This window comes from Malurus melanocephalus, unplaced genomic scaffold (assembly GCF_030028575.1).
Source record: "Malurus melanocephalus ecotype Western Australia unplaced genomic scaffold, MMel_1.1 scaffold_121, whole genome shotgun sequence".
In the NCBI taxonomy this organism is placed as follows: Eukaryota; Metazoa; Chordata; class Aves; order Passeriformes; family Maluridae; genus Malurus; species Malurus melanocephalus.
Genome location: NW_026623353.1, coordinates 554,097 through 569,094, shown reverse-complemented (window position 1 = coordinate 569,094; position 14,998 = coordinate 554,097). Strand labels below are relative to the sequence as shown.

General features: G+C 37.5%; 1 protein-coding gene across 1 annotated transcript in view; it reads left to right on the top strand.

Moving 5' to 3' along the window:
* The window catches only part of ACSL1 (acyl-CoA synthetase long chain family member 1), a 37,372-nt gene that overhangs the window by 12,554 nt on the left and 9,820 nt on the right, over positions 1-14,998 (top strand). The window contains exons 3-11 of the mRNA XM_057370210.1: positions 2,469-2,583; positions 2,950-3,014; positions 4,279-4,380; positions 8,047-8,146; positions 8,313-8,491; positions 11,222-11,254; positions 11,432-11,483; positions 12,482-12,555; positions 13,295-13,372. Coding sequence (XP_057226193.1) covers positions 2,469-2,583; positions 2,950-3,014; positions 4,279-4,380; positions 8,047-8,146; positions 8,313-8,491; positions 11,222-11,254; positions 11,432-11,483; positions 12,482-12,555; positions 13,295-13,372 — 798 coding nt within the window. The remainder of the gene's footprint in view (positions 1-2,468; positions 2,584-2,949; positions 3,015-4,278; positions 4,381-8,046; positions 8,147-8,312; positions 8,492-11,221; positions 11,255-11,431; positions 11,484-12,481; positions 12,556-13,294; positions 13,373-14,998) is intronic.

The window sequence follows — 14,998 nt, the reverse complement described above, 5'->3', positions numbered from 1 at the left end:
GTAATGTGGTAATTTCCTGCAAGTACCTGAGCTGCTGCAAGGGCTGCTTTACACGAGTAATTAAAAACTGTTCTTACATTAATCAGATTTTATTGCCTGGCTACTTTAGGAACACTTTGTTAAAACTGACAACCTTTCAACAGCTATCTTTTTACTGGRCATATCTGTTAGATGCCATTCAACTAACTTGTGTGAAGTCAGCCAGACATTCCAGTCTTCCTGAGAGTCAGATACTTGGTGGTTATAATGACCAGTGATTTTTAAGCACTTTGCTGCAAACAGAACTTTCCCTGATACTGCAAAAACATTCTGGATAAGAACCATTTGGATAAGCTATTAAAACAGTAGGTCTTGGTGCAATTCAGCAAAATGGAGACCAATTCTATTGCTTAGTAGATGAGTTAATTTAAACCTTGCATTATGCTCCTGGTTTGACCTTCAGCATATCTGGGAGTATTTCACAGTAACATTCAAATCCTTATGGCCTTCACTCAAAGAGCTGAATGTTTTTCAGAAAAACTTCTAAGACTGTTGAAAATCCAGTTAATTCTACTTTACTATGGGAAAAAGAACAAGTAAGCAAAACTCATAAGTTGGTTGTGCTTTCCCTTACTGAAAACCCATAAGAACTGATGGGAACTTTTCAACAGTAGTTTGTTACAGAGCTTCTCTTTTTTCAGAGCTGTCAGTCCTGTATCTAAGCAGTGAACATACAATAATTCTCATCTTCAAATTCGGTAAGTGCCTCAGGCCATTAAAAAAATGCATTTGTGGTAATGTGTAATAGGGCATGTAAATGAAACAGTAGTAGCCCACATGAGGAGAAACATACTTCTTGACTCTTGCTGAGGAATGGCTGAGGCTATTGTATTTCACCTGATGTAGGAACTATAGCGCATCAGACATAGTGCGGGTGATACATTGCACTTGATGTTACCCATGGCCATGGTAACAGAGGGCATTGTGTGATCTTTCTCAGATTTGCTCCAGAGTGTGAACACTGGTAAAATCTGGATTACCTTGATTATCTAAGATCTGAGAAACCAGTGCAATAAAGCAAGAAGTCTTGCATTTCTTTCCAGGYAGAGACATGTACTAGTGATCTGTTAATTTCCTGTGGAGTAGATGTTGGTCTGAAAGCAAGTATACTCTTGAATTTCTAATGTTGTGAATTTTTAGAGGTAAACCACTCATTAACTTGTTCTGGGTCATGTTCACATTGTACGTTTCTGCTTACTGTCAAAGGAGTGGCAAGTACTGCATTACTCATAGTGTTTTGCTAAAACAAGTTAGACTTGTTTTAGTGTAAAATATTTTTTTCCCTCYCTGTGCCTTTAATAGGCTAGCTGATTTCTATATACAAGGGCAATACGACACTTTCTGCAGATAAACCTGTATTTATGTAGCTTTATATGCAACAGGTGATGTCTGGTCTTCCAGGATACTTTGGAAACAGGAAAAGAAGCCAATGGTAGAGAAGAACCTATGACTATATATGAGCAGGTTTTAGCTGTGGATGATAGACTAGCTAAATCTGTGCCTGAATTCTCTAGCATTTGTCTTTATGAAAGAGCCAGGAATTGATTATGCTGATAGAGAGAAAATCTTACCCAGTGTTTACTCAAAACCCTCTTTTTAACCAGCTGGGCTCTTCCTGATAAGAACTTGCTTGTAGGTGTCTGTCATCATAACAGCAGTAATTAACAACTGTGGCCCAATAGTAATTGCATAACTGAAACTTGATTGCTATAGCTTGGTATAAAATGAGATTATTAAATCAGTCACTCTAAAAAAGGCAGTGTTAAAACTGAACTATTAAATTCTTGTATCGACTTCCAGTTGTAGTTTATGTAAATGCTCACCAGCTGATAAATGGTGATTTTAATTCTTAAGATAGTATTGTCTTGACAGCATTTAACTAAATCAGGAGGAAACCTTTTTTTGCAAGATGGAGTTTTTAATTGGATTAGAGCTTCTGTTCTTATTTGGAACAGAATATTTTGCTTATGAGAATAGTTGTTTAGGGTGTTAGTGACCATGCTTAAAATAATTTAGGGTTTGAAACCACATATTGAAGTGTGATTATGTTTTGTAATCTTAATTAGAAAAGTAGATCAGGATTGCTCCATTAATATTCTATCTAGAGAGCTCTGAGGCTGCATTTAGAAAGCCTGATGAAATTAATTATGCTATATACTGCACTAATAGAGTGAAATATTCTTCAAGAAAGTGTRTCTTGAGAATGCCCTTTGGTAGTCCTTACTATTCTCATTTGTTCTGTGCTATCATAAGTAGCTGAAGAATAAGATTCTGCCTGACAGGTTTTTGGTAATGTAGGGACCTTGAAACAAGGTCCTGGAAAACCTTGCATAGCTCTCAAGTTCTCTCAAGAACAATGTTCCTTCAAGCAATTCCCATTCATTTATAACCAACAAGTGTGTCTAATCTTTGTAACTGATGTATTTTAGGGCGGTGAGCATGCTCGAAGGTCCTCTCTTCTTAAGAGTGATGAACTGTTGATGTACTACTATGATGATGTGCGAACAGCTTATGATGTTTTCCAAAGGGGTTTACAAGTATCAAGTAAGTCTAAAATTAAAGATAATATTTTAAATATGCCAAGAACTGCATATTTGAGCTCTTTTGAAATGCAGTTGGGGATTGGGGACCTGTCTGGCACTATGGTGAATGTACTGGATGTGAGTTTTCTTGAAGACAAATTTAACGGATATCTTGTGAAATACAGTTGTGTGAATAAAGTTAGTGCTGTGTTCCTTTACCTAAACTAACCTTGTGGCCTCTCATCTCCCAGCCTCCTTCCCTGCACCCCTGAAAAAATCCCATTTGTCATCTGAAGGTGTCTGCTGAGAATCTAGAGGCTTAACATCAACAGTGATGTCAGGACAGAAGAGTTGGGGTTAATTTCTGAGTAACTTTTATCTCTTTTAGATAACGGTCCATGCCTAGGAGTTAGAAAACCAAACCAGCCATATGAATGGATCTCCTATAAGGAGGTAAGTAGTCTTTCTAACTTGGTGCTAGACTTGCTTTTGCTTGCTGAGATCATTGATACAACATCCAGTAATGTGATATAGCAAATCTGAATTATTTATAGATGTTTTAAAGTAGTAGCAGAATATTGAAGAAAGGTTCTAGTTCCTATTACTGTGTCTTAGAGGAACAGCCTTGAATAAGTACAAGGGAGAGAAAAAAAGAGCATCTCCTTTGTTTGCTTCATTAACCCAAAAAATTTCTTACATGAAATTGATTTTGGCAGCCCTTATCTCAATGCTGAATTGTTTAGAACTTGGACACTACCTCAGAAGAGCTGCAGCTTTGAAGTAGTGCTCAGGGGCTCAGGCTGCTACTACTTTAGGTGCTTGCTTGCAAGAGGCTCACTTTACACTAGAAGTTCTACCTACAGGTGCTGTTTGGGCTTCCTGACAATTTGTCTCCATAGTGCTGAATGATGTTTGTATAGGGTGCTAACAGTTCTGCTTCTAACTAGCAGCATGTTGCTTATCGATCCCTGAAGATATCTATATGCAAATGTCCTTGAACAGCTGTGCATTCTTAGGTTGTTCCTGATTTAATCAGTTGGCCTTCAAAATTGCATAAACCTTGCCTGTTGCATACTGTTAAGGTCATTAAAACACCTGTGTGTAGCAGACCTCACTTTTTTCCCAAGGTGACCTTACTGGGAATTTGTTAGGTACAGCTCTCCTATTAAAATGCTGCTGTTAGGGTCATGTGACTAACACGGTTTCAAGGCATGTGCTATATAGAAAATTTAAAAAATTGCCTTCCCAAGCTTTGTTTGTAGAAATAACTGGGTTTTGCCTCCTTGTTCTCCTGCTTTTTGAAGGGAGAAATTCTATTCCCATAGGCACTGAATGAAGTAGAAGGATGGCGTACATAGCACTTGTGATTAAGCAGAAATATGTTTAATTGTTCCAGGGTCACTTCTTGGGTTTAACACAGATACACAGAAAAGGCTGTTTTTCTATATGTGTGCTGAACTTTTAAACGTACATGTAACACTTTAAGTCTGRCTGTATCAAGTGTTCTGCTGCATATTGAGTGCAAGTGTAGTAACTACAATCAGTGCAATGTAATGCCCTGCAATGTTTAGGTTATCAAAGTCACAGAGGWCATCCAAAATAGCCTAGAAAATTTCTCTCTGGTTCACACCAATTAATAATTGCYGAGGAGAGCAATTATTGTATTTAYGAGTTTGCTCTTATTTTTTCTKTCCTCCCTCTTTTTTTCCCCCTCCAGGTTTCAGACAGAGCTGAATACGTGGGCTCTGCATTACTTCACCGAGGCTTCAAACCATCTCACATCCAGTATATCGGAATCTTTTCACAAAACAGACCTGAGGTAATTTAACTGCTATTTTGTGTATTTGGGGTCTGGCTGTTATTAAAATGGCCCACTCCTTTATCTCTTGGCAGTGTACTTCCCTACTGAGAGCCCATTTGGTGTCAGGAAAATCATAAATAAAGGCTGATATTGTAGACGCATGAGCCATAGACATGGCATCATTTAGCTAAGAACCAAAAGTGGTAGTTGACGCAATGATTAGTGTCTTACATTGTTGTGTTTTGCTTTGGTTTTTCTGTTTTTTGCCCCCAGTGCCAAATGCAGAAGGCTGGAGAGCAGAAAAAAAATCAGSGAATTCAGAAGAATTTAACTAGTTATCTTCTACTTCCAGGTTATAGAGGCGGCTTGCTTAATGGGAAGCAAACATACTTCTTACTGAATGTACACACTACTTGGTTTCTCTTAAAAAGTAACATTGGAGAATCAAGATAGTTGAAAGTGACAGGAAGTCACAAGGAAGTGTTTAAACCTTTAAAACACAAAGGAACACTTAGTGATTAAATATTTGGAGAAAAAGATGGTTTAAGGTGATAATGCTGTTCTGCCAAAGGCCCTGAACACAAAGATTCTGGGAGGAAAAACTACTACCGAAGGCAAAAATTGGAAATTAATTTAATAAAAATGGATAGAAAGACTCAAAGTGACATAATGGGGATATTCAGGTTGATAGTGCCTATCCTCTTTAACCCGAAAGAGGTTCTAGATTGCCTTTTCTGAGAATATTACTAAATATTCAGTAAACACATATTCTCTAGACTTAATAAATAAGTTTTTTAATAGGACTAAATTTCTCTAACCTAGGTTTGTGTTTAGTAGATTRAGCTAGTACTTGCTGCACTAAGGTAGGCTTGATCTAAACCTATATTAAGACAGGGGCTGGTTCTTACCCACTCAAAAGCGTGCTGTCCCTCCTGATTCAACACTCCATTTGTGTTTGCTATTATCAAAGGACATCTACAGTTCTGACAGGGTTAGAAGTTCTATCAGTGTCTGTCTCTTGTTGTCACTAAAATGCTAGTGGTGTGACAAAGTGACATTGGCTTCCATCTTCCTCTCTCAGTCTACAAGAAAACACCAAACTCTTGGGTTTTCCTGGTGGAATTCTACTTGTAAAAGCTGTAGATTTATTTCTGTAATAAAAAAAAAAGCTGGAATATATCCCACTAGGAAGCTGTTAAATAAGATGGAGTGACAGACTCCACAGTTCAGTTTCCTGTGCATATAACATGACGGATTGGAAGTAAAAAAGGGAGAATTGGAAGTAAAAAAGGGAGACAGATGTTTTTGTTGTGCCAGTTTGAGTTGTTTCTCTATAGATCTTTGGGTGCAATGTCTCTGCTGGGTTAGTGAATTTTCTGGAGGAGAGCATGGAAGTTTGCTCTTGGATCATGGAGATAAAATGTATAAGTTGCATTGGTTTGAGAGGGGTCAGGAGTGAGCTGAAAAGACTTGTGYAAGCTAGCAGTTTAAATCTGGGATTTTCCCTGATCAAAACTACTGGATGGTTGTTGGGACATCCCAAAAATAATCATTAATCCAGACAGGAGAATATGTGATGTTGTTTGTGTGTGAAATTATTCACATTTATTATTTCAGGGAACAACTGCTGGGGATATCCCCTAATGGGGAAAGTTTTAGCATTTTACTTGCTTTAAATATTCACTGAATAAAATGAAGTTGGATTTGTAAAAAAAGTAGTACTTTCTCTTTTGAGTTTCTGGAAAACAGTCATCTCCTCTGGAAGTGAGGAAGTTTTGTTTTGGATTGAGAGAAAAAACAGTGAAATACAGTTTCCACTAACAGATCAGAGCCATGTCAGAAAAGAAACAAAGACTGACTGTTGGCTATAGTCAGTACTGGTTGCTTGCTTGGGCTTTGAGAAAACTCAAGTAGCAGGGTTTGATATCTATATTTACTCTTATTTTTTTCCATTTTGCTTCTAAAATTATCTTGTTAGCCCAGAAAACAAAGATACTGGTCATTGAGAGGGAYAATGCACAGGAGTTGTTGGAAGCTGCAACAGGAAGCTTTTATCCCTGTGTGCAGCTTYGGAAGTCTTGCTGTAGTAGACCCTTGCCCCATTAAAATAAGCTCTAAATTTCTGGCTGCTGAACAGTACAGCTGGCCCTTTGTTGCATGTATTGGAGGATGCTGTTTAGRAAGAGCTACTCAGTTGATCCTTTCATGGCTATTATAAATGTGCCTGCTTAGAGTTACCTGTATGTGTAATGTCTTCATGAAAGTCTAGTTACCTGTTAGCTGGCCTTGTACTGGTTTTATAGGAAGTATTTTTGGACAAAAGGTGTACAATTTGCCCATTGCATGAATGCTGTTAGAAAAATGTTGTGAAACAAACTGAGGCTGTCTCAATCAATAGAGTATTTTGGGAAACTAGCCCCTAATAAATAGTTTGTAAAACTGAGATTTGGCTACTTTAATATAGTCTCTATATTAGGTATTTTATGGAATAATTAGTTGAATCATTTTTTAAATTTGGCATTGTACAGGAATGAGGTAGCTGGCTAGTCCTGCAAAAACATTGGGAAGTGTGACAGTTTGGGGGAGGGGAAAGGAAGCAAACACTGTTATTAGTGCAATCCTTGTTGAATTGGTAATTCTGGTAACTTTTAAAGATGCATGCTGTTTTGTTCCTGTCATTGGGACTGACTAAAGGTACTAAGAATTTTTGTTACCCTGTGATGGGAAAATCAGAAATGTTCTAGTTCCACTGGCCTCTTCATGTGTCTGGAGGCTCCTGTCTGAACAGTTGCATGTTATTATGTATTTAGATTACAAACTATACCCAATGGTTACTATTGATAACTAAAAGGAAAAAAAAATTGCATTACTATCTTACCTTGATGGTACTTTAGATGAAAATAGGCTGGCTCTAAAGCATTGCCAGCTCACATAACACATAATAAGGCAGCAATATTCATTATGTTTATCGAGTGTTGTGCTTGCTAACAGGTAAATCCTTTTTATTGCAGCTTGCCAGGACATAATTGCATTTTTTATAGAAGTCTTCATATTAGATTCCTATAAAGAAGAATGATTAGTGTTGAGATATAGTGAGAAACTTTCTGGGGCTGGCTCTCCAAAGGATTTTTACTTTAATTGCATRTGTTGCTTGTCTGACTATCAAATGATGTGCACATAATGTAGGAGTATGAATACTGTGTGCATATAAATTTTACATGTGTGAAGATGTGAGTTCTTTGCTGATTTATGGTAACACAGAATATTGAAAGCTTTGTCTACCTCAATAACCTAAAACCAACAGAAAATACTGTATTCTTGCTCAACGTCTTTCTGTTAGTAGGTAAATTAAGGAGACAGTTAACATTAATGGCTTTTTTTCAGAGGTACTTAATAGTACCTTCAGGGATGAAGTCAAATTTTATTGGATTGGATACTTTCCTGTAGCTCCTTATTATTTAAGGGTTTCTTCCTCCTCTCACAGATAAAAATTGAGTAGGTGTGTAAAGTGAAAAAATTATACAAACTGCCCCTTACTTTCTAAAAAGACTTGTGCATGTGAGTGGTGTCGTATTAGGTTCCTCGCTAGGATTTAAATATAAATCTTTCTTGAAATCAGACTTTCTTGGAAGTCTGTTGCAATAAGCAAAACCATAGTGACTTTCATCTCTTCTCTTTGCACAGTGGGTCATCATTGAACAGGCATGCTATGCATACTCCATGGTGGTGGTACCACTCTATGATACACTGGGAGCTGAAGCTATTACATACATTGTGAACAAAGGTAAGACACTTTCAGCAGTTCAGCAACTGAATATATGATGACAGAGCTGACTGAGGGTTGAAGTGTAGCCTTATTCAGAAAGTCTTTCATTGTGACATACTGAAGTATGTATGGATATAATCTAAACTCAGTTTGTCATGTTGATAATATAGTTCTTTTTCATCAGCTGACTTGTCATTGGTTTTCTGTGACAAACCTGACAAGGCCAAACTTCTGCTAACCAGTGTGGAAAAGGGAGAAACTCCAATACTCAACACCATTGTTATCATGGAATCTTTTGGTGTGGATCTTATAGAACGTGGCAAAAAGTGTGGTGTGGAAGTCTTCAGCATGAGAGAAATAGAGGTAGGAATGCTTAACCTGTTTAACTGCTTTCATCCCATTTACTTGTGGTGTATTAGTTTCAAAATACTTAACTAGCACTTGAAGTTCACACAAAAATAAACAACTTGCTAATAGTATTTCACAATGCGGAAAGTATAAAAGTGGATATGCCATGATGACAGAATGAAAGCTTACAAGCATAGTCCAAGACTGAACACTAGATSCAAGTGTTAAGGCTTGCCCATGTGAAACATAACATGATAATTATATACTGTGACTAGTATTTCAGAAATCCTTATTTCAAGAAGAGCCTGTGTAAGCTTTGGTTTTGTGAAAGATGGCATTTTTCCTGTGCACCAAATCTACAAGATGTGTTCTGGGGAAGAAGGAAAACGTCAGTCAACTTTTTACAGGATAAGRGTGTGGTGATAAGGGGAATGAGACTTCCAGGTTTTGGAAGTAGAAACCGTTTTGATTAATCACCTAATGTCCAAGTTGTGGTTTTGCTTGTAGTTTATTTTGTCTGCATAGATCTCTTATGCAAGCTTATTTCATAACTTCCCTCCTTTGGAGAGCCCTTTCCCAGGATCAAATTGCATCTTTACTGTGTGATTAGGAAACTGGGTTTAGCCTGATTTCAGCTGCAGTTCTGGTGAAGGCTTGGCTTTTAATATCGCTAAATAAGTATGCTTGTCTTGTGCAGGTGTCAGTAGCTGGTGTGAAATGCCTCATTGCACTGAACTTGTTTTTGTAGCAGTTAAGACAGCTATGTTAATAGGGCCACCTTCTGGTAAAGATAAAGTCATCATGCTTCTTTCAAAAGAAGATTGACTATATTGTAGTTACGTGGCCTCAGTAAGAATGCTGAGTTAAAATGGGCTAGAGTTAACTGACTTACAGTTCAAAAGGGGTTGGGTTAAACTTGGGAAAAGAGTGGCCCAGCTCTAAGTTGATACACAAAAATCACCTTTCCTTGAGTTGAACTGCAGTTTTTGACAGAGGAAGATGCTTTGCACTGAATCTTCTAGCTATGGGAAAACAGAACTGGGGGTGAATGTTGTCTTTACATTAGAAATTTATATGTTTAAGTAGTGACTTTCAGTGGTACTTTGTAGCTTTTACTGCAATAATGCAAACATCAGGAGCTGTTAAGTGATACATGCTCCAAAAGGCTTTTGTTTAAATCTCTGAGGATAAGGTAGAGGCAAACTTAAGCAATTCTAGYACTGCTTCAGTGAACAGGAATAAGCTTTGTACCCCCTTTTTTAAGGGGGTAGAGACTTTTAGTGAATCCTGAAAGGTATGAACTGTATTGGAGCTTAGATTAGAGCAGAATGACTGTTTCTAACTTTCTAACTGTTCTCTGTGTTTCTGGTTTGAGCTTATTGTTCAGCTGTGCATGGGTTATGTGAGCAGTTCTTCCATATATCCCCTAGCAGCCATTCAGCTTAGTTTCTCATGCCCACTATCTRTATGTGTCATGTGGTTACTTATAGTTGAGTAACTGTGAATGTCTCTTTCATAAGAAGAGATGGTGGAGTTTTGTGCTAAGAGATCAAAAGAAGTGTCTGGAAATCTTAGCTGTATGTTCTGTAAATACCAGATTTTACTCAAAGCAGGTTCTAGGGAGKTACTGAGCTTATGGTGGTACTTGAAATGCAAATGCTCTTTTGAGCAGACAATTGTGTTGTCATAGTGGTAAATCTTTGCATAATGCACCCTTTCAAAAAGGCAAGCCTACAGGTATGGGAATGTTAAGTGTTTCCAGACATTCCTTTTGTCTTAAACCTCCTTGGGTAAACCTAATAGGTACATGATACTAAAGAAGTCTAGAGCTCATAAAGGAATGCATGTGCTATTACTTCCTATTCGGAATGTAAAGGCAGTGGTGAAGTTGATATGTCTGCCCTCAAAGGGCACTTAACAGAAGGTGCTCTTTAACTTGCATTAAGTCCTTAATCTAGTATAGCATCTAGTCTTAAATAGGCATGACAATAGTAAGTCTTGGTTTAAAACTTAAAACCTCATAGATGCTGAACATTGGCTCTTCAATATTTCTTCTTATTCATTATATTCTTTATGGTAAATGGACTGTTTTGGTAGCCTTTCCCTTCTGCTTTAAGAGCCCTAACATTAGTGGTCAGGTCTGAGTAACTAAGGAGGGAGAAGGGTTCTGGGTCCTTTCTCCYGTGTAAAAGTACAAACCAGCAATGAAACTTAAGTCTTCCTTGTCATAAGCAGTGGTGGTGTGAAGTGCTTGCTCAGATGAATCTTGCTTCATTTATTCAGTAATTGTTAGTGGCATCTTCTGTATGAGCTATCGGATTGATTGTCTGTTGTCTTGTCATAGCACTGCTTAACCTTGAGCTTCCCTAGTGAGTCACTTCTGGTTTATTAACTGGAGGAAAAAGCCCCAAGAGTTTTAGATAATTTATCACTTTTGTATTTGTAGAACATGGTTATATACACAGTTATTCTGTATATTTTTAAATGTTMTTTAAAGCCTTCATTACTCTTACAATAACCATGGCATCACAGAATGGTTTGGGTTGGAAGGAATCTTAAAAATAATCTAGTTTCCCTCCTCCAACCACAGGCAGGGATGCCACCCATTAGCACTGGGTTGCTAAACTAGTTAAAATGTCTTAACAGACAGTCTAAATGATGAAGTATTATGGTGTTTAGTAGTGTTTGATACATTTAAAGCAAGAAAGCTACATGCTTATGTCTAAACTCTCTCTTTTTCTGTAGGAGCTAGGAAGAACACACAGGCAAAAACCTATGGTAAGTATGAAATTGGTTCAAGTGACAACCCGAAGCTGGTTAGCATTCATTAGATCAAACTAGCAAATCTCCCAATATCCCACAGTACAAAAATAACACTAGTATCCTGATGTTCTGTTCAGGAAAATATTTTTTCTTGTGATCTTAACCATACTAATAATTTCTTAACTCTTGTAGCCTCCAAAGCCAGAAGATCTAGCAGTCATCTGTTTCACCAGTGGAACAACAGGTACATCTCACTACTTCATGTAGAATTTATTATTCTATATGTGCAAAATTAATTCTGAAGCCCTCCTACTTTTTTTTCCCCCAAGATGTCCCCCTGCTTCTGCACCTTTTTGGCAAGTAGTAGCTGGGGTAGTGTTACGGAAAGGTTCCCTTTGATCCTTTGAAWTTTTTTTTTCCCATTTATCAATACAAAGTTGTAGTAGGGGGGAGTGATGGTGGTGTTASATTTTTTGGCTTGGAAATAAATTAAGTACTGAACCTGTGTTTACATAAGGGCCCGGCATAAGATGATAAATTCTTCCATGTCTTTTTTTTTTTGTACTGTATTAGCAGAATTGTTCCATAGCTGTAAGCAACCCTGCTGTAAGACCAAAACACACTGTCTAGATGTCAGTCACTTGACATTTGTGAGTCAATACCCAACACTGATGTGGAACTTATAGAAATAGAGCAAAAAGATACATTTTTAAAACAGATGTGAGAACACCACCTTCTGCAGAGCTGAACCAGCAGAGCCCTCTAGGTTCTGAACCCTCCGTGAGTTCACCACAKCATGACAAAACCCTCCGAGCATTRCAGCCAGGTGGGAAGKGCACACCAGGATGCTGAGCAACAGAAATGTCCTCAACACAGAGACAAGAACAACATCCACTGAGCTGGGAGACACTAGCACAGCAGCGGGGATCCTGTACACACAARCAACACAAATTAATCTGGGTTTGATAGCTGCATCTTCACAGAAGAGTTGGATATTGAATGAGAAACTTATCCAAAACCATGATGATTTCTCAAGGCTTTGGGCTCCTTAAAAAATTTGAAGACTTCATCACAAACTTACTACTTAACTACTGCCAGCTATTCTTGACTGGGTTTTGTTTAATTGATATACAAAGAAATGTGTTCATATCAGAGAATGCTATCATATCAATTTTGCCACTGCTAGCTTAACTTCAAGGATCTAAATTTGCATTGTTGAATCCAGATGTCCTTCTTCCTTAGGAAACCCTAAAGGAGCTATGATCACTCATCAAAACATAGTCAGCAATGCTTCAGCTTTTGTGAAAACTACAGAGGTAAACTGCAATATATTAACACTGGGGACTTGCAGGGAAGGAAATAATCTCATGAGTTAAACAAATGTTGGCATTTCTAACTTTGGTCTTAAGTTTTAGTCAGATTCAAGTGAAAATGTAGCTTGACAGCACTCTGTGCCCACTAGTGAGAAGTCAATGTCAGGGTCAAGAAACTGACAGAGTTGCAATCTATCCTGAAGTATGCAGTGTTACAAAAATCCTGATGTGAATGTACATTACATTCTGCTGTGGGCTTATAGTGTTTCTCACTAGTGCAGGGAGAATTGTTTTTAAATTAAGTAACTGGTCTCACCATTAGCTCATGTAAGGCTTTTTTGATATCACCTTAGGGTAAATTGCATAAACAAACTTTCTAATCCAAAATGTAAGTGTATTTTTTCAAACCAATAGTGTTTCAACCATTTTGACCCCCTGCCCTCCCAATATATGTAATGGAACTTTCTGTGGTTTCTATCAGAATTTATTTCTCTTCAGAATCCTATGAATTGTAATAATCTGGTCAGTGTACTAAACTCTAGAAGATCATTGCTTCTGCTGTGACTTTACTCRTGCTAGCAAGTCATTGTTGTAATCTTTTTAATGAAAAAAAACCAATGCAGCTTCATTACAAACAAAACTAAAGCAGGGACTGTGCTCTGGAGTTTAGATGCTAGATTTCACTGTTGTGTTTAACTCAGGCAAAATAGAGAATTAATGAGAATTTTGTTAACACTTCCAGAAAACATTTATGCCTTCCTCTGATGATGTTCTGATATCCTTCCTGCCCCTGGCTCATATGTTTGAGAGAATTGTTGAGGTAAGCATCTATTTGTTGCACTAAATTGAGAACCTTACTTTTCTTACAGATTGTATCCACATGATATATGCTTTTTCTTCTCAGCTCTTGCAAATGTGTATGAAAGCTTGAAATAAGGTTCAGGAAAGCAGCGTTCCATAAACGGTATCTAGTGAGCACTAGACCRTTGGTTTTCATGCCAGAATATAAACATTAACCTTAGAGCTGGGGTTAGTAAGGAACTCCTTTGCTGGAACATGAGTCAATTCCTTAGCACATGTACACTGCCTAGAAATTCCCTCCCCAYTAATTATAATCAGTGCATTATTAAAAATCCATACCAGTCTTTGGTTTGCAAGCTTCAAAAATTTGTTTTATAATGAGGCATCCTATTTGCTTGCACAAAATTTTAAGTTGGTTAAACTTACCATTGCTTCCAAGAAATTTCAGTAAAGAGGCAGAGATTTAGTTTCAGTTGAATTCTCTTCCAGGAAATGAAGGTGGTTGTTAATACCATTTTAATGACAAAACTTTGAMGTTCTCTTGGATCATTTGTTTAACCATATAGCAAAATTAGGGGCTTAGTTTTTGAGCATGCGAGGGTCAAGGTTGTCTTAATACTGGCAGTCTTAAGGACCTCTGGGCCCATAGTTGGATGCTATGCATTATTGAATGGATGCAATTCCCTTGAACTTCCTATATATTGCAGAGGCACAGGTATTAATTACTGCACTTATTGTAGTTCAATTAATACCTCTTATTTAGGTGATATTGCAAGTATGTATGTTGAAKGTGCATATAGGGAAATAAAAATGCATGCATGAAAAGGCACATGAAGCCAGAAATTGTCCTATGATTTCTGTTAGGAATCCTGAGTTCTCTACTGAAAGTGTGTGTATATATACATATAAAAAGGTATATGTTCTTATGTGTGTCGTGTGTGTATATATATATATATATATGTATATGTTTAAAAAACTGGGAATAGGACGTAACTGGGGTGTACAGGGGCCCCGTGGCTTTTAGCACTTTTTCTCCTGGTAACCTTGATATCAGTTATACTTCAGTGTCTGTTTTACTCCCCTGTCTTGCACCAGAACATACAAACTCTCTAGGTAATCGTTCTTCCCTTGATTATGCAATAGAAATAGGGTGGGAACTTGCATTTTAAAGCAYAGAAAGAAAATGTTTGGATTGCAGTACTCCTCTGCTGTTTGAGGCCTGTACAAAATAGGAGGTATATTTACATAAGGAAATTAAGCAAATCATCTTAGGTAGAAAGGAGAAAAGATTTCTTGGTGTTTGGGGTGGTTAGGAACACAGGCTCTCTAAGAAGTAGAGTTTAGAGTCCTSTTGTAAAGTTGATCTTTCCTTGGTTTTGGAATCATGTGGAAGTTAGAGGCTCAGTGAACTTGACAAATATGTTCCCACCTAGTAAAGGCAGTAAAGTTACTGCTGTGTCCATACGGACTGATATATTTTTTACTTTTAGCAGATGGTGGCAAAACACAGGTAGAGGGGGGGAAAGCGACACTAGCTATCTCATGCAGAAAATAAGAGGATGGAGTAGGGAATGAAGGAGTAGTTCTTATAGAGGATGCAAAAGAAAAAAAGCAGGTAGGTATAAAAACAAAAAGGTGTTAAAAA